The 27,167-nt window shown below is 36.2% G+C and overlaps 1 protein-coding gene across 2 annotated transcripts in view; it reads right to left on the bottom strand.

Moving 5' to 3' along the window:
* The window catches only part of ccser1 (coiled-coil serine-rich protein 1), a 146,366-nt gene that overhangs the window by 112,509 nt on the left and 6,690 nt on the right, over window positions 1-27,167 (bottom strand). For both annotated transcript variants that reach the window (XM_028033710.1, XM_028033711.1), the window contains exons 3-6: window positions 25,381-25,798; window positions 22,653-22,837; window positions 13,177-13,267; window positions 8,809-8,914 (exon numbers count right to left, since the gene is read on the bottom strand). In XM_028033710.1, coding sequence (XP_027889511.1) covers window positions 8,809-8,914; window positions 13,177-13,267; window positions 22,653-22,837; window positions 25,381-25,798 — 800 coding nt within the window. The remainder of the gene's footprint in view (window positions 1-8,808; window positions 8,915-13,176; window positions 13,268-22,652; window positions 22,838-25,380; window positions 25,799-27,167) is intronic.

Below are 27,167 nucleotides of genomic sequence, written 5' to 3'. Positions count from 1 at the left end.
AAATAGCGAAGTGAGCACAGAGGGAGGGAAATCTACTCTTTGTTCCAAGACTTTCCCCTTAAACTGCATGTGTCATTTTGTCGGCAAATCATGCAGCAGTGTTTTTTATCTGTCCCCTGTACTACTCGAGGACTCAGTGGGATTTTTCCTTTATCTATTTTTAAGTCCCAGCTTCCACATGTGCAAAGTTATGTGATTGAGAATAGAGGGATGCATATGGATTATTTGTGTTGATCTGACTGTTAAATCAGGTAGGATTGTACAATGCCACAGATGGTATATTCTATACTAAACATTAACATTAAAACCAATTTGCTCATTAGTTTATGAGTACATAAGACAGTTCTATAATCTCATTACAGATAATGAGATCTTACAGGCACGCTGAAAGTATTATACAAAGGACTGGGCAAGGGCCAGTTATAGATAAAGACTGGGATGGGCAATATAGATTGTGTGCTATTTATTGCAATGACAAGGACAAGAAAATCTATTTTAAAAACATCTTTATCCTATTATGACAGAAATCTATTACTACTTACAGTAACAGGTTTACCAAAAACAAATTCAAATCTAAATAATCCCCTATAACTGCACTCTGTTCGTCACATTTTGAAACGCAATCGCTGCATTTACTGACAATGTCATGTAATCTGCTGTGAAAAATGTCTGATTTATCACATTTTGGAAAGCGGACTTCCAGTTCACAAGCCAAACTCTATTACCAACCCTAGAATCAAGATATCACTCAAACAGGTCCCATCTGACAACCTGAAGTAAGCTGAGAGATCTTATAAAACAAACATAGAACGCCCTGTTCAAAAACATTTCAACAACAGAAGAAAATCAGAGTAGCTGACATCAGTATGTTTGGAAATGGCACAAAGTTATTTCTCATTGTATCAAGATTTCAGCAAACGTCACCGAGAGCCTTTTTTCTATAGAGAGAAAATAAATACAATGCAATTTCTTCTCAATTTTGAGATTTCTAATTCAATATTTTCATTTCACATTTATGTATCATAATAAACACAAATGTTACATTATGAAATAAAATGAATCAAATCAGTTAGTACATTTTTATTTTGAATATCTGTTTAAATACTCTGATTCCATCAAAATGTGGTATTTTTACTCAACGGTATCTCATGATGGCCGATGTTTACAATGGCTCGTCTGAAACCAAACTTAAGAGAAGGAAATGTGCTGAAATTATACTTTCTCTCCACTTGCTGTTGCTTCTCAGCAGTGTGCTAAAATCCAGCTGATGGTGTTACAGTATAAGAGGCTTGATATTTTTATTTTGCATAGTCATGCTGCTGGCACCTAATGCATGTGCTACATCTAATGTACCTGTTAATTCAGTTTCAGTGGCTTCTCTTTCTTTGCATTTAAATAAACTTGCTCTTGAAACAGCACAAGAGTTGGCATGCTCCTAACAGGCTCTCATATGTTGCATCTGTACATCAGTCCTGAAGCAGAAAGTGCAGAATCGAGAGCCGACACCTTACTAAGTGCCTGCCGCACGCTGGCAGACAGGGACACCTCTGGGTCTTTGCATGTCCTCGCCTTGGACTACCTGTCCTCTACATGATAATCAACAGTGGTAAATTCAGAAAAGAAGAAGGGATAGAAGAATGGACAGGGAGTGCTCAACAGGCAGACTGCTGCTACCATAGCAACTGGCAAGCTATATCCCGACTGTCAAAATTTAATTTCCTCTGCGTCATTTTTATAGGGAAGACAGGGGAAGAGTCTGTGTCTTAACGCAACACACAATGCAACACAGGTATTAAAGATACATCACCGAAATATTCACTGGTCTGATGTGCCCTCCTTCAGGTGCTGGGAAACAGTTATTGTTGTCAGGAGGAGCCGTTGCCATTTCAGATACAAGCATCCACAAAAGACAAAGGAAAGCTTTATTTAGCAAAAGCAAATAAAACAAAATCCTCCTTATTAATCTGTCATGTAACTGATGCCATCTGCATTGTTTCAAGACGTGGCTCATTCATATTTCATTAAGCTGGCTGTTTTCACTATCTGAATATTTGTACAAGATAAGTTTGTAAGATAAATCAAAACCAAATCTGTCAAATAACTGAGTTATTCTCCTCTTTATTCAGCCAGTCGCTTTTTACCGAATGTACTGTTAGGTTTTGAATTAATACATATAAATAACAGTGAAAGCATCTAGAACTACAGCAATCAATCGTTTCTTTTGTGAATAAAAATTTTCATAGCGTACCAATTCTCCAGTGATCTACACTGTGTGCTGTAGAGACATTTCCTCTGACATTATAATATTGGCCTGTTGAATAGTATGTACACTGCAGCATATGCACTCAGTACTTGACTGGATTTACTTTAATCAAGTCAACGACAAATTGAAATTTTGATCACACTTTTTTCCTTCCTGTAAACTTTCCTTCAATATTGACACACAACACTCTGAATAGTTGTCGTCTTTAGCAATGCCCTTTTGTGGCAAACCCTCCTTGTGTAGGATGTCAATAATTGTCCGCTGGTTAAGTGTCAAATCAGTACAGTCATCACCTGATTGTGTTGTGAAATTCTGCTACATTTACGAGCATTTTTTCAACTTGTGTAATATCCTACTTTTCTGAGAAACTTAATTTTGGGTTTTCATTAGTAGTAAGCCACAATTGTTAAAAACCACTCTGCATGAAGTGAATAAATACAAGTCTCACTTTTTTTTTTACGAAATTAACAAAATAAATTAACTTTTTGCTGTTATGAATTATTGAGATGCACTTTTACAATCCCAGATCACCATTCTTCCCAGTTTAACTAAAATCTTCTCCCGCTTTTTGCATTCCTGTTCATCTGAGCAAAGACGCAATTTAGATTCAACATGTAGAGATTTAATGCCACGGTTTTACAGAAGTAATACTTGTATCTCAAGACAGAAAACCAAATACCTGACAACAAAATCATCCAACCATCAACCATTAAACAGATGTATGCATGCAAGACTGTGCATTTTCATTTGTGAGCTTACAGCAGATGTTCAGTGCAGTCTGTCTGTCGGTCTCCTGCAGCTGATACTCTCTCTGGACAAGCTGACTGACTGACAGGTGTGTTTGTGGACTCGCTTCTATTGTGTTGTGGGGACAGGAATCTGTTTACTCAAACACAATGTGCAGATCGGCTTCTTTTTTTAGCACAACGCCCCTGAAGTCCCAATGATACAAGTCATTGGTTTTAAACAAGAAGTTTTATTTTCGGGATGGATTATGTAAGGAAGAGTTTTAGGTGAACTCTCAGGAAAATTATATTAAATCTGTGCACCGTCCGCTCAAGAGCTAGGAAAAACACTTTATATGTGTGAGCGTGTTTGTGTTTTCTTGAGTACAAGAGGAAGGGAGCTAGCTCTGCCTGCAGCAAATCAATGTCCCCTCGAGGGAATGTGGAACCTGAGACAAAGAGCAAAAGAGACTTGGAGGAAAAGGAAGACAGTGAAATAGATAGAGGGAGCCCTGGGCAAACACATTTCGCCTTTCTCCCCTCTTCCAGCTTTGGCTTCTAGACACTGCCTTAGTAAAATTCCGAACAAAATTTGTGTGAAAATGTTTTGTTAGCGGAAATCAGTTAAGATGCTTAACTAAAATGGTGGGAAATTAACACCTGCCAGCAGCGCTGCCTTAGCCAGTAAGAAAAGCTAATTTCCACCCATTTTCTCATGCGCATTTAACAGCAGCTGTCACAGAGGTAATGAAGGCTTGTCAAATCTGTCCGAAAACTTTAATGACTCTTCGTCACCTCTGCAACAAATTTTCTAAATCTTATGTCCACGGAATTATGCTTATTAGTATTTACTGCCACTGTTTTCCGTTTGGAATCAATTTGCAACATTTTCATAGCTCGTTTAAATATTTTCCTACACCTGCAGTAAGACATTAATTTTGTTGTTAAATGGATTTATCAGGGTTTACTGTTGTTTGACCGCCATGCTTGGAACAGTTACTGGAGATAATCCTATCTTTAATGCAAAAATGCTTGAGCGCTACCTGAGCCTGAGATTAAAATGGCACTGAGAAAACAAAGACTTCTAACGACTTAGATTTGCACCAGACTTGTCCTAATGTCACACTCTTATTAACCAAGACTTGACTTAAACTCATGCTCCAAAGACATGAGACTGGACTTGAGCTGTGCAGATTAAACACATGTTTTCAATTCTACTTAGAGTTTCACTCTAAAGACTCAAGCATTGACCTGACAGACCCAAGCTGTAAAGACTCAAGACTTGACATAAATTTCCTCTCTAAAGACTAACATCCTAATTCAGATTCACGTTTCCAAGGTTCAAGATTTGGCTACTACTTGTCTGGGCAAGAAAGAATGCTGAACTAAAATGGTGGGAATGTACATCTCCCACCCACATTGTTAAAGTTGTTTAGAAGCAACTTTAACAATAATTTTAACAAGTAGAATGAACATAGTGAGGAACCGCTATTTCTAGTAATAATAAGGACAATTATTTGATGTTTTATTTTAATCTTCATATTAAAAGCAATTTATTTTTGATTCCTTCAGAAAGTCCACATTAACAAATACTGATCTATTTCTACAAGTTTTTGGAAAACACAAATTCCTATTGACATTTTAATGGTTTAAATATTTTACTGTTTCAAGAACAAATAATGATAAAATGTGCATGATCTGAAGTCAATAAACTAGAATTTATTTTTGCACTCAGTAGGGTTGGGCTTTGAACAGGATATTCGTGAACACATCTGACAGGAACAGAATAAAACTTAAATTTGTGGTGGCCTTCACTGCTGAAGGCTGGTGAGAAAGGAAACATTTTTGTTTCACTAAATTGTTTCTCAAAATTCTTAAGCCCAGCAAGGAAACCGATTGTTGTGTTTCAAAAGATGTTGGTCAAATAAATGTTTTCTTCCATTTTAAAAGGTTTATCTGGTGCTAGTGGGATTCATTTGCAGAGCTAGACAGAAAATGGGCATAGAGAGAATGAGGAAGACATGCAGCAAAGATCCCAGAGTCAGGAACCAAACCTGGAACAGCTACATTGAGGACTAAAAGTTTCCATATATGGGGCATTAGCTCTACCTTTAAGCCAGAAACTGTACCAAATATGTCTTCTGTTGCTTTTTTTCACACACAGCATGACCTTGGTTTTATTTGAAAGGTGTAAAAAGGCTGTTAATTTACATAACAGCAGCTACACATAATAGTTTTATTTTATTTCTTTTATTTAACCAGGTGAAACCCCATTGAGATCCAGATCTAATTTTTAGGAGAGACCTGGGGAGAAATTCACAACACACAATAACCTGGTTATTGTTATTGTTTTCTGGCTACAATGTAATGTATCCATAAAAGATTATCTTTTTTTTTATAGTACGTAATTGTATTCTTGCTGATAACTGATAAGCTCTATTTCTAAGAGTTCTATACTGCATATAGTTATATATTACAGCCAAAATATTCATTATCAATATTGTGATAAAAAAAAATTTAAGTCCATATCAGCCAACCCTAGTATGCATAAGTCAATCAAGCTGAAAAAAAAAATGTTTTTTTGCTGACAGACGTTTTAGCCTGAATCTCTTATGAAAGCAGAAATAAAGTATGTGCGGGCACAAATGCATCTCTGGAGCTGCTTTTAAAGACGAGTGAGGCATCAGTATAAATAAAGCAACAAATGAAGTACTTGACAAATAGCTTAGGTGGGTTGAAAACATTACCTGGATGATTCACTGACACTGTCTAGACAGGGAGAAACTCTGTTCACTAAAATTTTCAACAAGTGCAAACAAAAATCAGAAAGCAGAGGCTTTGGTCTGCCCCGAGTCTCTCTGTTCGGTATAAATCTTTCAAAATGTACTTCAATCCACTCACAAGTTGGCCAGTCTCTCTGAAAAACAAAGACAGCCTTTGACAGTTTGTTCTGGAGTAAGCATGTTTCAACAGGAACTGTATATTTACTCAATGGGTGCCACCAGCAGGAACAAAATAAATTCAACTAGCGAGCAGAGAGAGGAACAATGAAAGGTAAAGTAATAATCAGTGCAGGCTTGTCAGATAGACCACCAGACACCACTGGTGATACAACCTTTTATTACCCACTGGCTCCATAAAACCAAATAAGCCTCATCCACAGAGCAGCTCCATCTGTGTATGTGTGTGTGTGTGTGTGTGTTGTGTGTGTGTGCGTGTACGCTTGGAGAAAAGCAACTGTGTGATGCAAGATGCATCCAGACTTGAAGCTCTGAGAGAAGCCAAGTGGCCAAATCAAATCACATACGTAAGAAACAGTCTCTGACAGTGGCACTCATATGTACAAACACAAAGCCTAAATGTTCTCTTTAGGACTCTACCCTTGTTTTCTCTTTAAGCAGGAAAAGAAATGGAAGAGAACGGAGACGGCCTGCATATTTATTCTGGGGGAATTTATTTATTTATTCAGCCTTCACCTTTTCTGTTTCATCTCAAAGGAGGTGAAAAAGCATTAAGCACGTCACACATTTATGCAAAATAGCAAAGAAGAAGAGTTCATGGAATAAGCAATGCCCCTCCATTTTTATGTTATCTTAAATAAATTAAAAAGTAATAAATTAAATTGCTTGCCAGCTCTACTGAAATGAAGCTGTATTTTTCAGAGTGTAATTGTCCACTAGGTGGTACATGTATAAAATAGAAGTGCTTCATACAGCATGCTCCAGCTGGATGCTGAGCATTGTCAGCCAACACCAGACCATGGCCTGTCTTTTTGTGTCTGTGGCTATTGTTCTGTTATGCCCTGAACATAATACTATTCAGTAACAGATGGCATGATCAGGGCTATTATAATCCAGGAGGTTTACTCTGCAATTATTTGTTATGCACATATTGTGAAGTAACATCGTAATTCTGTTTCTGATTATTTCACTATTTAACCTTTTTGAATCGTGTTAGCAAAGGCCCCACTTGATGCCAAGCTGATTGATTGTCTCCTCCATTTTGTCCCTTCTCTTGGTACATTTTGCTTTGGAGACAAAATGCGCGGAGCAATCCAGAGTCGCTGTTGCTCTGCAGCTAAATCCTGTACATTCAGTCGATTGATGGTAATAAAAAATGCACTCGGACAAATAACAGAAACGCTTTCAAATATACAAATGGTGCCTGTAAATCACAGCAAAATAACAAGAGAAAGAGTGGAAAAGAGTGATGGAAAAGAACATTTAGTTTATCACTTCTGATTTTACCACTGACGCAGTCATTAAGACTGAGAAAAAAATGATCCTAAATCACAACATTTGATTCGAACATCTGGTTCCCTTTACATTCTGTTAGTGTGTATGTTTGTGAGCTGGAGGGGATGGGTATTTGCACAACTTTTCACATTTGATACAATTTGCATAAAAACAGCCAAACTGCCCTCAGAATTTACCTAATTGGGGAACTCGGTGTGTCTGTGGGTAATTTAATCTCTGTATGAAGGTCTCAGAGGTTTGCTGGAGAATATTAGAGAACAAACAGAGTAAAAAAAGAAGACCAAAAAACATCCTGACAGGTCGGAAATTAAGTTGTGGAGAAGCTTAAAGCAGAGATAGGTTTTGAAATAATATCCCAAGCTTTGAACATCTCACAGAGAACTGTTCAATCCATCTTCTGAAAATAAGTATGGCAAACCTACACAGACATGGCTGGCCACCTAGCCAAGAGAATTCCCCTTTGCAGTTTTCAACAAGCCACATAGGAAACACCGCCAACATGTGGAGAGGGTGCTCCAGACAGATAAGACCAAAAGGCTACCTTTTTGGCCTGTATGTATAACGCAATGTGTAGTGGAACACTAAAACCCTGAACACACCATGAAACACAGTGGCGCTAGTGGGGATGCTTTTCTTCAGAAAGACTTCAGGGAAGCCTGCCACAGCTGATGGGAAGATGGTTGGAGCTTCCAGGTCCACCAGGAAGAAAACTGTTAAATATGGCTGTATGATATTAGAAAATCTTGTGACAAAAATGAGGGAAATATTGCAATGACAACATCCGTTGTAATATATGCCTACTCCTTGTCTCTTTTTCATCTGTGCTTCCATAACTCAGTGACCTTTAGCATTTTGGGCAATGTTTGAGTCCAGTGTGAGCATCTGCTGCCTACAGACTCTGTCCAACTGGCTAAATATTACATTAGCATCAAAATTGCAAGCTCACACCACTTGGAATATAATAGCCAACAATTATTGCTCTCCAAACAGCCCTTTGAAACATGAATATTGCACACACCGATATTGCGATTAAGATATATTTGAAATGTACTGTTCAGCCCTTTATTGTTAGATGAAGCAAAACTGTATGCTGATCATATTAATATAGAGAGAGAAGGAAACAGCTGAATAAACACCTAAACTTGCAGTAAAGAGGCAGTTTTCTTCCTATTTCACAAGCATGCATTCACAGTTGTGATTGTGATGGGATAATAGGTGAAAATATTAAAAGGGTAAACATACTTTAAGAAATAAGGCACTACACTCTGAATATTTTGTGAGTAAAATAATAAAAAAAACATTCCTAGGATTACTTATAATATCAAAGGCCTACTCATTTTTTATTTTCTGTCCAGTTCAAGTTGTTGTTTATTAAAAACACATCAAAGACACTTTTTTTTGCAACTACTGCGCTTGCCGTCTCAAAATGCAAGACATCGCTGCTCAAATTATCTGTACTTGCAAAACTTTCAAAGTCTAGCACATGGTACTTTTGTATTTTTTGCTACTTTGTAAGAAATATGCAAAGCAGCTGGATGTATTTATTCCCAAAATACAAATTTACCTCTGAACGTTTTCTTTCCCTGCCAAGCGATCTCCGGGTGGATCCAAGGGAGAAGGAAGCAGGTTGAGGCAGGATGTTAGGGACTGGCTCGAGTCTTCTCTGGACACTATCAACATAAACATACACAATCATTACATTTTTCAGCTTAACCCTCCTGTTATGTTAGGTACAGCAATAATGTTCCTGGGTCAATTTGACCCGTCGAGTCTTCAATCATGCAATAGTGTCAGAAACCAAAAAATTCCTCCAAAACATTTTTGTATCTGATTAACTCCAATACTAACCATTTCAGTCAATATTTGTGCAATAATGGGTTTTTTTATTTTTCACAAATAAAGGATTAATGACGACTCAATTTTTTATGTCCACTGAAAAAACCTAGACACAAAAAAAACAATAATTTCCTTGAAATTGATCTTTTGTAAAAAACATTTATATTACTTTTTTTTTTTTTTTCAATGGGTGATTTAATAATTGAACTTGAGACATGTATACTGTTCTGGGTCAAATTGACCTGCTGATTAAAATCAAGACAAATGAGTCATGCACAGAGTAATTATGTTTCCCCCCACTTCTGCTGAGTGTCCACTCAGAGTGGGTGGAGTTTGTCCACGGGAAAGGAAAAGGTTCCCGTCAAAAGTTGCATGAACACCTTGTTTCTCGCAGTTTCCTAGTGAAGTAAAGAGAATAGTGAGAAAATGGGCTTGTGGGGGTGCACGTGTGCATGTATGGGTGTGGTGTGCTGTGGTGGTGTGTACGTGTGTGTGTGTTGGGGGGGGTGAAATATGGTTCATAGCTGCAAGGAAACATATAGAATTGGACATTTTTTTTATCTTTTTTACCCTTCAACTTGACTGCCAGGTCAAATTGACCCAAACAGTATATATGTATCTGCTGTTGTTGTATCAACCTTCCAGACCTCTCAGGTCTTACTGGTTCTGGTTCTGCTCTGCATCCCCAGAACCAGTACCAAACGAGGAGAAGCAGCTTTCAGCATCTATGCACCACAAATTTGGAACAAACTTCCAGAAAATTGTAAAACAGCTGAATCACTGACTTCTTTTAAATCTCGACTAAAAACCCACCTGTTTAGAATTGTATTTGAAATGTAATCAATTACAAATTTATTGATGGAACTTGACTAAATGCTGTGTTTTGATTGTTGATTCTATCTTGCATTGTGTTTCTGTGTTTGTAATGATGTAAAGCACTTTGCTGCTGAAATGAGCTGTACAAATAAAATTTGATTGATTGATTGATTTGATTGATATGTAAAAAGTAGATGCTGGGGGGAGTTGCAAATGTGTTAAATTAATACGTTTTCAATTTCTATGCAGAGCACACCTATTAAGAGAAATAAAAAAAGTTTCATGCAAAAAAAATACTTCCAACTACTTAAAAAAAATGTTTAAACTTTTAAACGGGTAAATTTGACCGGCAACATAACAGGAGGATTAAGTTATATTTATTAGTGAAGCAAACAAAAAAATGTCAAATGTTTGAGTAAGCAAGATTCACAGATTTCTAATGACATGCAGTGTTTAACAGATCCATTGGTCTATTGTTCAGATGGGTGCGAGGAAGAAAAGAGTAAAATAGAGTAAAAGCACAAGAGTTTGCGTTTCTTCCAGTCTTTGCAGAGGTCCATCTGTCCATCCATGGCTGCTGAACTCAGTTGGCCATAAATTGCAGTGAAACAGCTTTCTTTTTAATAAAGGCCCTCAACAGGCCACATGAGAGAGGTAAAAATGTGAAGCACCAATAAGAGTGTGTAGGTGTGTGTGTGTGTGGCCCTGTGGGACACGTGTGTGTTTATATTAGTGTTTGAGATGGTATAGACCACTGTCTGAAAGTGGTGTGCTTTTCAATGTGTGTCTTTAAATGACTCACTTTGATTATGTAGAAGAACCCTACCCTTTTATAGCAAGCACAAAATCTTAGTCCCTTGATTTTATGAGAACAATTCATCAAACCTTTAATTTCATGCTACAGTCTGCAAACCATTAGGTCTAATGACTAAGCATCCACGCTTGTGCGCTAGTATGTATTAATGATGGTGCCTCCTTTAGCTCCGCATCAGCCAGTGCCTGTAGAGACGCCTTCATTATTTGTGTGTGTGTGCTTATTTGGTGTGAGTGTATTGGGGGTTCAGCCCAAACCCAGCCTGCCTCTGAAAACACTCAGGGAAGCATCACAATCTGGTTTAATAGAGCTGAGGTTTCCATTTAAATCTTAATTTTAACCAAGTTTTGTAAACATTCGAAGGTTTTGGAACTCTGCCTTGTGTGCATTTGGGTTGATGACATCACAAGACGCACACAGTCAGTTGATCAGCAGGCATTCAGTGACATTACAGCAAATTAGCTTTTGTCAAATTGTGACATGCGCTCACCTGCCACTTCATAAGGTACAGCTGTCCAATTGTGAATCAGGCTATCAGACAAATGATTTAATAATCTAGAGGTGGTGAAAACTATGGAGGATGGATCCTGACATAGGAAAAGCATAGGAATAAATAAATGGCTTGACAAAGCAATTCATGTATATTTCATCCAAAATATAATAATTTTTCCAGCTTATTTGATTATATAGTGCAACATAAATTCATATATTTTTAGAATTTTCAAAACTAATAATTCAACATTTTTACTACCACTTTGAATTTTCTGTTGAATTTACAATCTTTTTATTCATTCATCAGTTTCCTTTTATATTTCATTATTTATTTTTGTTCTAGTTTTTTTCATACCATGTATTTATTTATTTATTATTTTTTATACTGATATTTTATTTATTTCATTTCATTTTATTGCAAATAAAGGACAAAGAAGAAAAAAGGCAAGAAAATGCAATGAAGAAATATAAGACAAAATAAATCGATGCATGAATTAAGAAAAAAGTGACAGTAGATAAAATAATAAATAAACAATATAAACAAAAATAAATAAGTAATGAAAAAATAAAGTGATAAAACTGTAAGACTGGAAATATGTGTTTAGATTTTCTTGGTCCTTTTTGGGACGATGAGCACTAATTGAACATCATACAAACACCACAGACATCTTAATGCTACTCATATCTATACTTTTATGACCACAGTGAATCCATCTTCTGACAGCTACTTTCAGCAGGAAAATGTCAAAAAGTCTCAATCAACTGAAACGGGTAATACTGGGCTCCATAGTCACCAGGGATGAGTCCAAAAGAGCAAGATGTGGCAGAACAAGAGTTTTGCATCATAGATGTGCAACAGACAGCCTGCAGAAATGGGGACTATATCAGCCAACATCTTTGAGGAATGTTTTCAACACAGACATCTTCAAACAAAGAATTTTATTTAAAAAGAACAAACAAACATGGATATAAAGAAGAAAAACATCCAAAAAAATACATAAACATACTAGAAAGTGTTCAGATCAGTAGTTTTATGCCTTGTGTTTTGTCACCAGGACTTCGAGTGCTTGTATGTTTGTCTTTAAGAGGATAGATTTACAACCAAAACCCAGAACACATAGAAAAAATAACATGACATGTTGTTTGATAGGTGTTAAACTATGTCATAAAGAGAGTTTGACTGATTTTACAGAATCAATCATGGCTCATAGTTTTAATTTGATGCATCAACCATCAGTTGTGCAGCTTCTCAGTAACTTTAAAAACAAACGAGGGAGAGTGACCCCAAGCCTAAATTTAGTCCACGGAGAGAATGAAAAATGTTTTCATGAAGCAAACATTTGCAGGTGATAATCAGTTATATAATCAGTTATGGCAGTATTTACAACAGCTTGCTAAATGGCCCATTTACTGTAATGTTTCTGTAATTAACACTAATGCTTTCAAAAAGGGAATCATTTTACTTCACCACATCTGATGAATGAGATATTTATTTAAGTTACTCCACACATTATGATCTGGTGCGGTCATAGCAACTCACTGCACTCATTCAATATAATAACATTTTTATACGAAGTTTTAGTTTGGCAGTCCTTGCCACACTGAGGTACGGCAGGATAAATAACTCTCCTCTGACTGAAATGCCAAAACAACAAAGGAGAAAAATTGCTGCAAATGAGCTGGCTGGATCAAAGTTGTTGGTGCATGTTGGTTGGAATAAAAATACTGGTGTCATGTTTTAAAGTGATGGAATAGATACAGTCTAATAAACAGATAGTGAGGGAGAAAACACAAGTGCAAACAGGAGGTGAATCAAGGCAGATGGACTAAGAAAATCTGGGTAGATAAAACATGAGAAAATATAAATAAAAGCAAGAGAATGAAAATTGATCTTGGCGACTGAATTCTGTTGTGGGAGTTTTGTTGCTTTTCACAGAATGTGTAGCTGCATGAAGGTAGCAGGGAAGACGTTACCATGTCGATGTCGCTGATCATCCGAGAGGTCCAGGTCTAACATGAGGTCATCTTCATCCAGTTCTGAGGAGCCCAGGTTGTTCAGCACATCCTGTTGAGCAAAAGGAAAATCACAAACATCAAAGACATCATTTTATTTTCTTGAACTAAATAATTAAACCAGTTCTTCTGCATTTCCAATAGGATATACTTTTTATCATTCCAGCATGATCTGCAACGTGCATAGTTTTATTTTTGGTTGGCAAAAAATAAAACTAATTTTTACAATATTGCACGACATCAAACTATCAAACAATGCAGCTCATTTTATTATGATATTAGATTTTTCCCTCCTCGCCTTCACCCACTGAGATGTTTATTCCTTCTTCATTGCTTAGGAGCCTCATAAACATATTGTGAGTCCTATTATCTTGGTATGATAACTGTTTTGTTTGAGAAAGCAATGAATATGACAAATGAGCCTGTAGTTTTGTGTAACATCTGTCAGCTTTCTATTTGCTCGATGAGCAAAAACTAGCTGCTGAGCAAACTAGATAAACTCTGCTAATCTGCAGTTTTTAATTCCCATGACAACGAGATACAGCATCGCGCTCATGTAACTTCCAAAGATGGACTCCGAGTTTTGGTTTTATGATGCTTGCAAGCTCTAAAAATGTGCTCTTCTGAAAGAAAGTATGAATATGTTAAAAACGTTGTTGATGACTAAATTAAAATTCTTATCCCTGTAATGCTATTTTCTTTAACAGATTTGAAATAAATCAGGATCATTTTAGAAAGATAACTGAAAAAGACATGTTTCTATAGCCTTTCCTGAGTTACAAACTAATACCCAGCCTATGCCTCTTCAAAAAGATCTAAGTGTGATTTTCTTGAATCCTCAGAAATCCTAAATGATCAGCAGCCTCGGGACTGTTGAGGGAAAGGCTGCATTTTAATATTGCCTCCATCCTAGTATGCCAAAGTCAAATTCAAAATTTGTAATGCTACATTGCTTGATGACACACATTTTATATTTTTAATAAAGAAATGTAATAATCTTAGCATTATAATAACGTAGAAAGATATTGTTAATTTGGTTAGATTCATTCCAAAGATCAATCCTGCCCCCTAATGGTCATGTAAAGGACATTTGCCCCTCCAAAAAAGTTTAGAAGAAATCGATGATCCAAAATATATCTAAATAACATCTGAAACCAAATTAAGTACTTCATAATTCCAGTTAATTTAGAAGTTCTTAAACCAAATGAATAACTGAATTAATGATTAATAAGAAAAATAAGATGCAGTTCCATCTTTTCTATGGATTAATTACCCTCATTGGACTTTGACCTTCATTAAATTTCCCTTGCGCAATAATAAAACACAGTAAAATCATGCATAATTTATTAAAGATTCATATCAATATTTTGACAATTAAAAACATTTCATTGCTTTTCCTGTTGTGCAATAACCCACACATATAAACATATCTGTACTTGGATCGGAAAAATCGATTCACACATCAGTCGAATATAAATATAAACAACATGCAGCCCACTCTCTACACTGATCTCCCACCTCTTGAAAGCAGCAGCCAGAGACTGTCGTGATCATTCAGCCATACCTCAGCAGAATTATTATCAGAAGCAATATTAACTCAGTACAGGCCATGTATGATGAACATATAATATCACACTGCTGCTTTTCCCAATTGGAGAATCATTACAGAAAATAGGAGAGGAAAAAAAAAAGTAAGAGACTTCATTTCAGATTTTACAGCAAAAAGCTAAAACGGTATTGGAAAAGAAATGAAGAGCCTGTTTAATACTACAGCACACAGATTGCATTTGAAGCTAAATTGCCCTTTTTAATGCACCCGTCTCTGCAGAGAAATATGATTCTACAAGCCAGCAATGTCACGTTTTTACCTCACATTTGTGATTTGATTGAGTATAATCCTTGAGTTAATAGAGATAATATTAGATTCAGGTCTCATTAAAAGATGGTTCCTTCTCCTAACTGCCAAGCAAAATGACACCCAAAACAGAGATCAGAGGAAGAATTTGTTTCTCTCGCTCCATTAAAAGACACTGGGTTCCATTCGCACTCAGTCTAAATCAAAGAAAATTACATGTTTTCAGCGCTTTGGGTGGCAGAAGCGTTGAGATGAAGTGAGAGCGATTTAGCTTTTCAGGCAGGTATTACAGCCTCCAGCAATAAAAAAAAATGTACCAACTAACAAATGGCTTCAACCTGCCTGAGAAGGCACTTCCCAGCCACTTGTGTTTACAATGTGCCTGAGGGCACGGAGGATTGAACGTCCAGTCAAATTGGAAATTCATTTGTTGAATAAAACCCACATGACAGAGAAGTTCCCTCATGCAATCTCGCAGTTTATCATCTGACATTTGTCATTTTCCAACAACGGCAGAACAATGTATCAATATGGAGTAATTACTCATTGCTAGGCCTGTCGCGATAAACGATAAATCGATTAATCATACGATAAATTAAAACTATCGACGTCATTTCAATTATCGGCATTATCGTCTATTCCGGCCTTTTTCTCTTTCTGTTGATGACACCGAATGAAAAAAGGCTCAACTCCGGTTCTCTCCACTGACTCCTCCCTTCCTCATTAACTTAGTGTAAAGCCCAGCGCGCACAACACGATCTTAGAGCTGTCGGCCGATTGTCGGCCCATTTTTAAAACTTGACAGACCACACATTAGCCGACAGAAATCCTAGGTATAACGGTTCGATCGGTTCGTTCCTGCCCTGTGGTGTCCAACAATGGGCACAAAATAATGGCTGCAAGTTCAGTGAACTAATTTTAAAACCAGACATTAATCAATGCTTTACTGCAATCTACCTGCAATGCATGTGGCTAGTGTCAGCATAAAGTCCTGACTGAATGACAATCATTAGAACCTGTTTACGTCACGTTAACGAAGAACAGCTGAAAAGTTACCGGGTTTATCAACTGCGGTAGCAATTTCGCTCCAACTCCTCCTCTTGTCATTTCTATATTCTTTGCATGTTGAATAAACATTAATGTTGTTTCCACGTCGGCTGGACTTCGAGTTGCGCCGTGTCAGCTGTTTGGGATTCCCCTCCGTAATTTCCCCTCAGAAAACACGAGGAGAATCCGCGCTTTCTGATTGGCTACCTGTCACATTCAACAGGCTGCGTTAAGCTCCCAGTGGGGAAAACCCCTGATTTGGATTGGAGCGGCAACGATGATCTACCATAACACACCACACAATCTTAGAAAGACCAACGTTTTAAGATTGTCATAAGGGGAAAAATAGGAGCAAAAAATCATGTAGTGTGAACTATTGCATCAGGTAGTCGATGTGCCCATCTTCTCTATTTAAATCTAATTATTACTGAAGGGCAACATAATATGCAGACTTCATAATCTGCAGTCTTTTGGTTGAATGCAGTATTTATTTCCACTTTGGCTTTATGTTGTTTAGTTTTTATCAAGTACATTTTTTGTTAATGGAGACTGAGAATCCATTTTGTTTTTGGTTGTTTTGTTTATTTTGTTTATCAGTTCCAGTGTTAAATATTCTTTTGAAAATAAAGTGTATCTATCTTTGGCAGGAAATCACATGCATTATTACATCATTTCCATTAAATCAGTGTAAAAAGGTCTTCAAACAATATTATCGTTTATCGCAATAATTTTTTGAGACAATTAATCGCTCAGCAAAATTTGCTATCGTGACAGGCCTACTCATTGCAAAATCAAGGCCAACACGCAACTAATACAAGACATTGCTGGTTAAATAGTTGGTTTGCTCTGTTCAGAACAAACCTTAATCTTAAAGGATTAGTGTCCTAAGTGCTGAGTTAGCTATTACAAGTGGCTGAAAGACAGAAGGCTAAAGCAAAGTAAATATATATCTGAATTCTTTCACAAATGATAATTTTATACGCATTCTCCCTTCACAGGAAAAAGTGGAAACAGCATACTGCAGACTGAGACTGTTTCATGTTGCATTAGTCATAGCAACAAAAGGTATAATGTATAATATTTGCTGCAGTTGATTTATCCTTGGACTTCTTGAGATTTTAATGAGCATGTTTTCTCTTTAGCTTTTACATAACATAACATATAAAAGCTGATAGGGGCATTAAAGTTTGGTGTTTTTATCCACAGAGGATGTAATTAACCAAATAACACAGCACTGAAAAAAGTGAAAAAAAGGAGAAAAAAATGACAGATTGGACATTGAGAAAAATTCATAGAAAATGTACTGCAATGTGTTATGACTGTGTTTTCTATTTGCTGTTTATTCATATACCATGAATTTAAATACTAAGAACAATATTGCTTGACTTTTTCCAGACAGCCATGATGAGACGTTTAAAGGTACTAAGTATGGATGAAAAATATGATGATATTTAATCATAAACGATTAGCTCTTACGGTAGGATCACTTCCTTCCTGTGAAATGTCTGAGATAAATTATCTTAGCTTGATAGAAAAGTACTAAACCATCCAGAATCTGTGCAAGAAAAAGAACTCAATGAACGTAGATAAAAGTTAAAACAATGCAAACAAAGATTAAACATGCTAATAAAGAAAATTAAAAGCCAAATTTTATGCACATAAAAGCTTTCTTCTGCTAGAAGTGATAGCTGAAACCCATTTCCCAGAAAAAAAACTCCCCAACCAGTAGTTTTGGTGAACACATTTCCCTCATCTTTTGAAGACTTATAACTAAACCAATAAAGACACTTTTCCTTTCATCTAATAAAGTTTGACCAAACAGAAAGGTCCCAAACACGTACACTTCGAATTCACAGATTCAGCTCATTTTCTTACTAATCTTTGAGGATTTTCTGCTTCCAATGCCTCCTAAAGCTGTTCACTGCCAGATTAAACATTTTGCAGAGAAGCTGTGTAAACAGATTTTGATGTCATGGTCTCATTGGCTTTTCATCCACAGTACCAGTACAATTATATTATCTACTACTTCAGAAAGTGACTTTAATTTATACTTATAATTATTATGAATCTCTTCTTTGATTTAAAGATCACATCTGTTGACAAAGTCCTAACACAGAGAAATTGTCATATTCTGTTCAGTGATGTTCTATGGACTTCTTTTGTTTTCCTCCTTTTTCTTCTTATAAAATGGCTTTTTGCAGCAGGAGAGCACTTTACCTGTGTGTTGCTGTTGTATTCCCAACAAAAAAATAAAATAAAATACAGTTTTTGAGTTTGGCCAAACAGCATGAGACTGAAGAGTACTCCAACTCTTGAGCATTAAATGTCAATTGTACTAGACAAGTTGGTAAGATCGCACTGGATGAAAATCTGCTCAAAAATGTTTTTGTCATTCTTGTGTGCAACACGTTTTCATGTAGAAAACTTGTGCTAAAATTTAGGTGTTTTGTTACTGAATATTACAAGATTTTGCAAGTTACAACCCTTTAACATTTTTTGACAATTATAAATATCTCTAATAAAAAGATGTTTTTTATTAGAGCTATTAGGGCAAAGTATTAGGGACAGACATTAGCTACAATGTTGTTTTTCTACCATCTGGCAGTAGCTATTATTATCTGTTCCAACAATAAAGTATCCTTGTCTTTTGTATGATTAATTCAAGAGTCACTTATAATAATTTCCCTCTATGCACTCTAAACAAACTGGAGAGCATGGAAATAAAAGAAATGTTAAATTGGGACAATGTCTAGCAAGCAGGGTATTATGCTACTGTTTAAATGCACATTAAAAAAAACAGGAAGAGAGAAAAGAAATGTTGGGTTGTTTTGTCATATTCTGTGTGTCATTCGAGCTACCAACAAAAGTGTTTGTTCTGGCTGTCTCCGAGATAGGAGAATATTTCATGTAATACTTCCTTTGTGAGCAAGTGCTGAGTGTAATCACCACCAGACTGTCAAAGTATTATCTCCACTGTCACTGATAGACTTATGAGAACCCACGGCTGAAAATGCTGGGAACATTCACAACTTTTGAAACGATAAAAAAAAAAATCAATAGCAGGCAGAAGGAGATCAATGGCACTGCTTCTCATCACAGAAATAAATAAATTGGGCATTTATCATTGCAGTCCAAATCTTGATTCCTTTCTTGGTTTACTCTAGAGCCACATAGTAGCAGGAAAATAAGTTATGTCCATGCTATTGGGTAAAAATTGCAATGACAATATTGATTAAGATGAACCATTTCTTTGCCTTGGCATGACATCCCATCCTCTCCATGAACTTAAGCGTCTCCACCAGCAGAAATATAGCAGAGGTACAGGCTTTAAAGGCTGCCAAAGTCCTCACAAGCGGCCAAATACATTATAGAAATGCAGAGAGTTGATATATAACACTTATTATATATCTGTTCAATATCCTACCACATGCAAACAGTTCTTTGCAAAGGCAGTGTTTCACAGGCCGATATTGAGGTCACTGTTGATATTGGATACATTGGGCAGCTCTAGTTCTCACAAATATTAAAGCACAAATACCAAATCTAGCAAAAAAAAATGATTTCACCGTAGTAGGGAATATGGATTGTGGATGGCACCAGTTATTTTAAACTTCTAAATTGTTGCTTTGAATGTAGAAAAGTACAAACTTAGGAAAATATCTTTTTTTATAGCTACAGTATTCATGATTCATTGTTCAACTCAACTCCTGTCTGCCTTACATGAACGACATGCTCTCTTGTCTTTCCCATTCTGAAAACAACTGTAGAGTACTAATTAATGTTTCCATATAATGAGGCTTATGAACAAGCTGGTATTAAAATTTTAAAATAAACATTAGATTTTATACTTTCCTCAGTGACTCACTGTGACATTTTGGTACTGCAGTAAAAAGAGGGGTTTATTCTGAGGCTATTTACATCTTAACCAAAGGAGCTAATAAGTGTGAAGGGTGTTGTATTCATAACATGTTATTGCTTGCATACCATCATTGTATAACACTAGAAAAACACTCAGCCAAGGTTAAGATAAAGGTGTCTAAATCCTGAGGTTTTCATTAGTTACAAGCGCATAAAACTGACCAATAAAATTTTACGAAGCAAAGGGCGATAGGATATAGTTTAATATACACTGCCGGGATTCTACCTTTCCTCCATTACTCAGGCCCAGAAGGGCACTTCATAGGCAGGGAGGAGGTGAAAAAGAGATTATACAATATTTAGCAAAGTGGAAGTGGAGAGGCAGCAGTCTATAATATACACTGTAATGTGCAGCGTACATCCCTGCTCTGTGTAATCTCCCAGAGGAAGCTTTTAGTCTCCGGTAGAATAAATGGGATTGATTTAAACTGGTTTGCCTCCTATGGAGCTTTCCTGTGCATGTTGTGGGAAAAGCAGCCCAGTCACAGCTAAAACCTATTGGCAAAAACAAAAATGGATGTTGCTAAATCTTGCACCAACAAAGACTGCTGCAATGTGAGCAGGCAGACAAAGTAAACACCAGGCTTAAACCTGTTAGATGACTGAAGAAGTTTTTCTAAGTGCTTCACACATTCGCACTCAATTTAAACTTCTAACGTTTCCCTTAAATAGGATGAAGAACAGCCTTTTGCTTATTTTTTCAACATTTCTGATTGCTGTCTAAATATCATTTCAGTTAATTAACATTGCATTAATAGAAGAGCATGGTCCTTATGGATTTTACTTAAATGTCAACCACTTCCTCTTTGTCCTTTAAAACGTTTTGTTTTTGTGTGATGGAGAGGCAAAAAGGGAAGACGAGTGTACTCTAAATTCAAGGAACCCCTTTCATATTTTCATGGTCAGGGCCACAAGCACCGACTCAAATCAGCAAGCGTATTATAGGGAGTATTATAGTATTTTACCAGAGCATTCTAGCAGCTGGCTATAATTACAATAAAATTGCCACCACTCATTCTAAACTGTTTAGTACTACTGCTCATTGTGTGGCTGCGAGAACAAATTTGGAAGCACATGCAAATTTCTGTTATGAAAAATCCTTAAGAGCTGTACAGTATATTTGGATAAAAGCAGATGGTGTCTCAGCTGAAGCTGCAGAATAATTGTTTGGAGATTAAATACCTGTGAGTTCATTTGTATATCTTCCCTCTTTTCAAATGTACTAAGAATTTTAGAAACAATGGGTAAAAGGAATAAAAGAGTAACACTCGGTCAAATTTGGTATTATGTATTGTACACATTTCCTAAAACATACACTAAAAATAACACATTGCTACCAAACACAAAAATAACAGTAAAATGCAGATATCAGCCATCAGTCCAATAACGAGTCTAGAGAATTGTAGCAAGTTTGATTGGATCACTATGTGGCATTAGGAGATGTATTTTAACACCACATGTGAAACCACAAACTCAAAGCCACTTATGTGTGAAGGAAAATATAGTCTGTACCTATTTTTTTCTTAGCACCATACATTGCTGTAAGGTCATTTCAATGCATAAGTGACCTCATTATCACTAAAGTGTCCATCTGCCTATTGATTGTGACACAACACCTTGAGAGGTAAATCGAAGAGCAGGCCAAAGTGGCTGAGCAGACTTTAAAACCATCATTTTAGAGTAATTAACCCTAACCCTAACCCTAACCCTAACCCATCATGAGTATTGACACCACAAAAAAGTCAGACCAGCACAAACAATATTTAATTTAAAATGCGTCCATCACTAAGTGAGTTTGGAGGTTATGATTCTTGGTTTGTTAACCAGCAAATTTGTCGTGTGAATGCAATGAGCTTTGTCAATTAACCTGTTGCACATATTTATCAAATTTTCTGTTTCAGATGAAAAATTTTGAGTTTTGATCATAAAAAGTTTAAACCCTTGATATAATTATATTCAGGCCATGATCAAATTTCTGCAAGTTTCATATCTATCATTTATGGTCAGCCAGTAGGTCACGTTGAGCTCACATCAAAACAACCAAGAACCAGGTTTACAAGCTGCACATGGGAGAGCAAAATGCAACAATTAAACTTTTGGCAGTTTCCACTTTGAGAGGTAATAACAAACTAAGTTAAACATGCCAAGTTATCCACATCTTGTTGATGTATAAGAACGGATGCTGAAAATTCACTGAAAAGCAGATAAATATTAACATTTATCGATCCAAAAATGTATTTATAAATTTTTTTAGCTATATTATGTAAGGAGTATTTTTTCCAACTGCAAGACACTTATTTGATTTTATGAACATTAAGGTACTTTGTACAGAAATATGTACAAGCCAATTTTTTATTAGACGCAAGAAATGTTTATTGTAATACATATTACATACTTATTTCACCAGCAAACGTTTTCATTAATCCATTTGCATTATTAGAATGTAATATTTGGTTTAAGCTGTTTTGCATTAACAATAAAAAACAAACAAACTAGGAAATAGTGCTATAATATATTAATAACTGAGCCTGACCTACAATTTAAGGGCAGTGAAATAGTTTGTCAGTGTTTGTATTTACGGTGCAACCTAAACAGAGAAAAACAGCTTCAGGCTTACCAAACTTCCAAGTTTAGACGACGAGGAGTTGTTTCTGTGCTTGAGCAGACCATTTCCCTCCATGCCTGGAGCATCTCTGTAGTTTCCATGGACACGAGGCCCACCGGCCCCCTCAGATGAGGAGCGCAGTCGCCTTTCCATCCGCATCACCTCGTGGTAAGGGCTGGCACTGCTGCACACAGAAGCTACACAAAGGATGGCAAGAGAACAACAGCAAACAAAAATCACAGTTAAACAAAAGAGATTTGTAGAAATTAGATGACACTGTTGAGATGCAATATTATTTTTATTAATTTCTAATGTGAAAAGATCCATCCCTCCAGAGAATGAACCTCCTTTCATAAAACTAAATGACAAAGTCACTTTTACTTACTCAGCTTTTTAAACAAAGTTAAATCCTTCCTTCATGAAGCCGTTCGGCTATATTGGTTTTGCTCAGACTGTTTTTATTGTTTTGCAATAATCAAATTTATCCAGACTCCCCACAGCTAGATTGTTTTGTAACAATAAAACTGAAGAATGAACATCCAGATTTCAGAGGGAATATTCCTCAGAAAAACCAGAGGAAGGTGCCTATAATTGCTCTACAGTGATTTATCAAAAATTAGAAGCGAAACAGAGAAACAATACCATATCCTTTTATGGTAACTACCTGTTACAGAGCAACAGGTTATTAAAAAAAACAGGACTTCATGCCAACTATTTTCTCTGTGCTTTCTCACTCCACCCACCTGCACACATACTGCGCTTTTCCAGAGTGTAATAAAAGGGCTCATTTTTAAACAACTCCTTTGTTGTAAACTCACTCAATAAAATAGGATGAGATCCGTAGCAGAAAGAAGTCCTGAACATTTTACCATAGTTTCAGACTCTTATAACCATGAACATTTACAGCACATGGGGGAGCAACAACAAAAAGCCTGCAACACTGAATCAATACAACAAATTTCTGTAGTTAAGGGATCCAACAGTAGATAATAGTAGATAATGTTCTGCCATTTGGGCAACTTTGTAATCCACAGCATCATTAATTGTGCAGTTTCAGCACTCAGAACAGCAGTTTCTAATATTGCAAAAATAAAACTGCAAGTATAAACAGTTAAACCCAAAATTATTCATAACCCTGGCAGATTTACATTTTAAATTGTTTTCATCAACAAAATGAGACAGGGATCGGGTATGAGTTTGTAAAAGAATAATGTACTTATTTTTGTCTTATTTTAATAAATTATTGGACTGTGACATCAATATTTTTTATCGACACAAATTTTTTAAAAAATGTATTTTGTTTTTGTTAAACATTTGGTAAAAAAGGGCCTAATAAACAGGAGTACTTCAAGCTAAAAATGGGGCACTGCAAGGTTTATTGAAAACAGAAGCACAAGCACACAACGAGACGACACCCAGGGGCTAAGAATGAGCAGACACAAAGGACAAACTCCCTCTAAGGGTTTTTAAAGCTGCAAAATTCCCTCTGTGAAGTCTGGCATGTTCTCTGTCTACTACATTGTCCGCTGAAAAAATGCTTACAGATTTATTTAGACACAAATCTGGGATCATGCTCGACTGAATAAAGCATTTTCTGCCTGTGTGGATGTGCAGGCTTAATGCAGTCAAAGATATCCTTTTCTTTTTGCCTGCTTCTAAAGCCTTTTACAGGACAGATAACGTTAGCATCTCAATGAATTAAGAGAAAATCCTTACTAATACAATAACATTTTGAATGTTAACATGCAAATGTCTCCCTTATTGCATTTTAAATAACAAGTTTCAAAGAAACTAATTCTTTTTCCTCTGGAGTTCCATTCACAGCTAAAACAAGGAATATTTTTTCTAATTTAATAACGTAACTGGCATTCATAAAATTCTTTTAATGTTTGGTTTTTAAAAGCAGAAAAGAACAAAAAATAAGGTTTTAAAAAATTGTAAATTAAAATTCAGATTTTCAGAGAATAGTTTAAAAACTTGTTGATAGATTTAAAAAAGCACACATCACAAAATTTGACCAGGATATTTTGCAGCCAAAAGCAAAGACTTATTTATTGCAAGTGTTTTGCAGGATTTTTATAACTGCAAAACCAGTGAGTTTAAAATGAATAAATCTGTAGAGCTTTGCAACTGCAACAATAAGCTGAAGATAAGATTTTTTTTTTTATCTCTCATCCAGTAAGAGCAAATAGTAGCCAAGCCTGAGGCAAAAACAGAAAATGTCAAACCTGTTTTGCAGCTGCAAAGTTTTTTTTTTAACAATCATCTTATTCAAAACTTTAAAATATAGAATAATTTAGAACCGAGGGCTTCTAAATTATTGTTCCATGTTAATGTTAATGATTTATTCTTCAACACAACTTTAAATCTCCATTGTTTAATCTGCAATACTTACAAACCTGTAAAAACTTAATGACCTCTCTCAGGGTTTACCTGATCGATTTTAATATTTAGAATAATTAAAACTTAAGAAGAATGAAGGAGAACCAGCAATGCTTCACCTGAACTGCCAATTAAATGTTTTCCATCAGACAAAGCTCTGCAGTTGCCTGGAAATGAGTCAATAACCCTGATCACAAAGGAATCTCAGACAGGTCTGAGATTCAGTGGAATGGATTCCAAGACATGAGTCTAGTCTGTGTCGCTTTTCTAAGCCAAGTGATTATTCTGGCAGTGCTACTGCGCGTCAGTGACTCTGCATGTAAATCTGTGATTCCCTCTGTTGTTCTGAGTTTTGTACCTGCATGTGGTTTCCTCAAATGAGAGGACCTGGGTTCATGGCAGCCGCAGAAGCTTCCTCTTTCTTGAAGAGAGAGTGTGTGTCTCGCCCTCCTATCCGTTTTCTCGGGGTTTGAGTGACAGCCCTCGCTGCGCGCCCCACACACCTCGCTCTCACTTGTGGTCTCGGTGTGGTAGCCTGCCTTTCTCTCCTGCACCAACTTCTTCCTCTCCTCTACTGAACTGTCTTTTATTGCCTCCTGTCTTTCCTCTTCCCTCTCTTTCCTCTCTTCCAGTGATTGTTCCCACAGAGGTGGGCAGGGTACAGCCGTCTCTGGCTCGGACAGGGAGACAGCCGTTTCATAGTCTGTGTTGTTGGCTGTGCTGGTGTCAGGGAGTAAGGGTTTCTCAGCGCTGGACTGGGCTGGGGTGAAGAAAACCTGAGGAGAGGATATTTTATTGAATATGTGTAAAAAAATATGCTTCACAGAGAGAGATGTTCCTGCTGCAGCAAGTATTAAGTAAGTGAGTATTAGAGAATGTCCACAGGTAAAGTTACTTCATATTCAAATAGCAAATAGTGAAGAAAATAGCACTTTAGTTCGCAAAACTTCTGCTTCGTAAATATTTGCTGTTTTTGAGAGTTAAGAGGGGAATTGACACAACAGTACCTTACAGAAGAATAAAAAATTATAACTTTTCACAAAACCAAAAACTTCTGGTCCAGAATTTTGATTTCAAGCTTACAGTAAGTTTAGGTTATAAATATATAAAACAAACTTTGGTTTTCTGAAGAGCTGCAACTTACTTTAGTAATTAATGAATCGATTATTCTGACGATTAGTCAAATAAAAATAAAAAAATTGTACATTCTGCAGATTTTCCATTTAACTACTTAAGCCTTTTTTATATACTAGAAATGCATCAGAAGATGTAAATAAACAAATAATTGAATTCCTTTTCAAAATAGAAAATAAACATGTATTGCCCAAAATGCAATAATATACAATCCCTTTAGAATATGTTTGCTTATTTATTAAAAAAAATTTAAATTCCAGACCTGAATCTCCAATCAAGAAACTGTGGCAAGAAGGCTTCCATGTTTAGACATTATATAGTGTCACTAATTTTAATATTATTTCCAATGAGGAATTATCAAAAATGTCAGCAGTTGCTGGATATTCAAAGCCAATAGAGACAAACATCAAAAGAGTTTCAGGTGTGATTGCAGCAATGTTGCAACAACACTGTTCTACTAATTATTTTTATTTATTTATGTTTTTATTGGTAAAAGAAAATATGTCGTTTTCCTTCAACTTTACATTATCTCCTACATTGTGTTGCTCTATATTTTTTAAAAATGCTTTCAAGTTTGTGGTTCTAACGTGTAAAATGTAAATTTAAAGGGGCATGAATACTTGTGAAAGAAGAGAGTTTGTGAGTATCTCCAGAGAGAGATACTGAATCCAGTATTTTCTTCTCAAAGGCCAGAAAGTGAACTGAAGAGCGCACAAGAGTGCGAACCTACTCAGTAAATGAATTTTCTTTTTGAAGATTATGACGGGGAATAACACATATTGTATCTGAGAGCCTCTTCAGTTTTTTTCCCTCCAAGCCTGAGACCTTTCAACAAAAGGGTGATTCATACAATTTTTTTGCCAGATTTCAAACTTCAAAGCATAATCACAGACATTAAAATTCTGAACATAAGCAGGAAAAACTCAGTCTTTGGTTTTCATCATGCACACTTAACAGAGAGCCATAACCCCCCACAGTGTTGTTCTAGGATTCCAAATACACATTTATGAT

This window comes from Xiphophorus couchianus, chromosome 12 (genome assembly GCF_001444195.1).
Source record: "Xiphophorus couchianus chromosome 12, X_couchianus-1.0, whole genome shotgun sequence".
In the NCBI taxonomy this organism is placed as follows: domain Eukaryota; kingdom Metazoa; phylum Chordata; class Actinopteri; order Cyprinodontiformes; family Poeciliidae; genus Xiphophorus; species Xiphophorus couchianus.
This window is presented reverse-complemented; position numbering and strand designations above follow the sequence as displayed.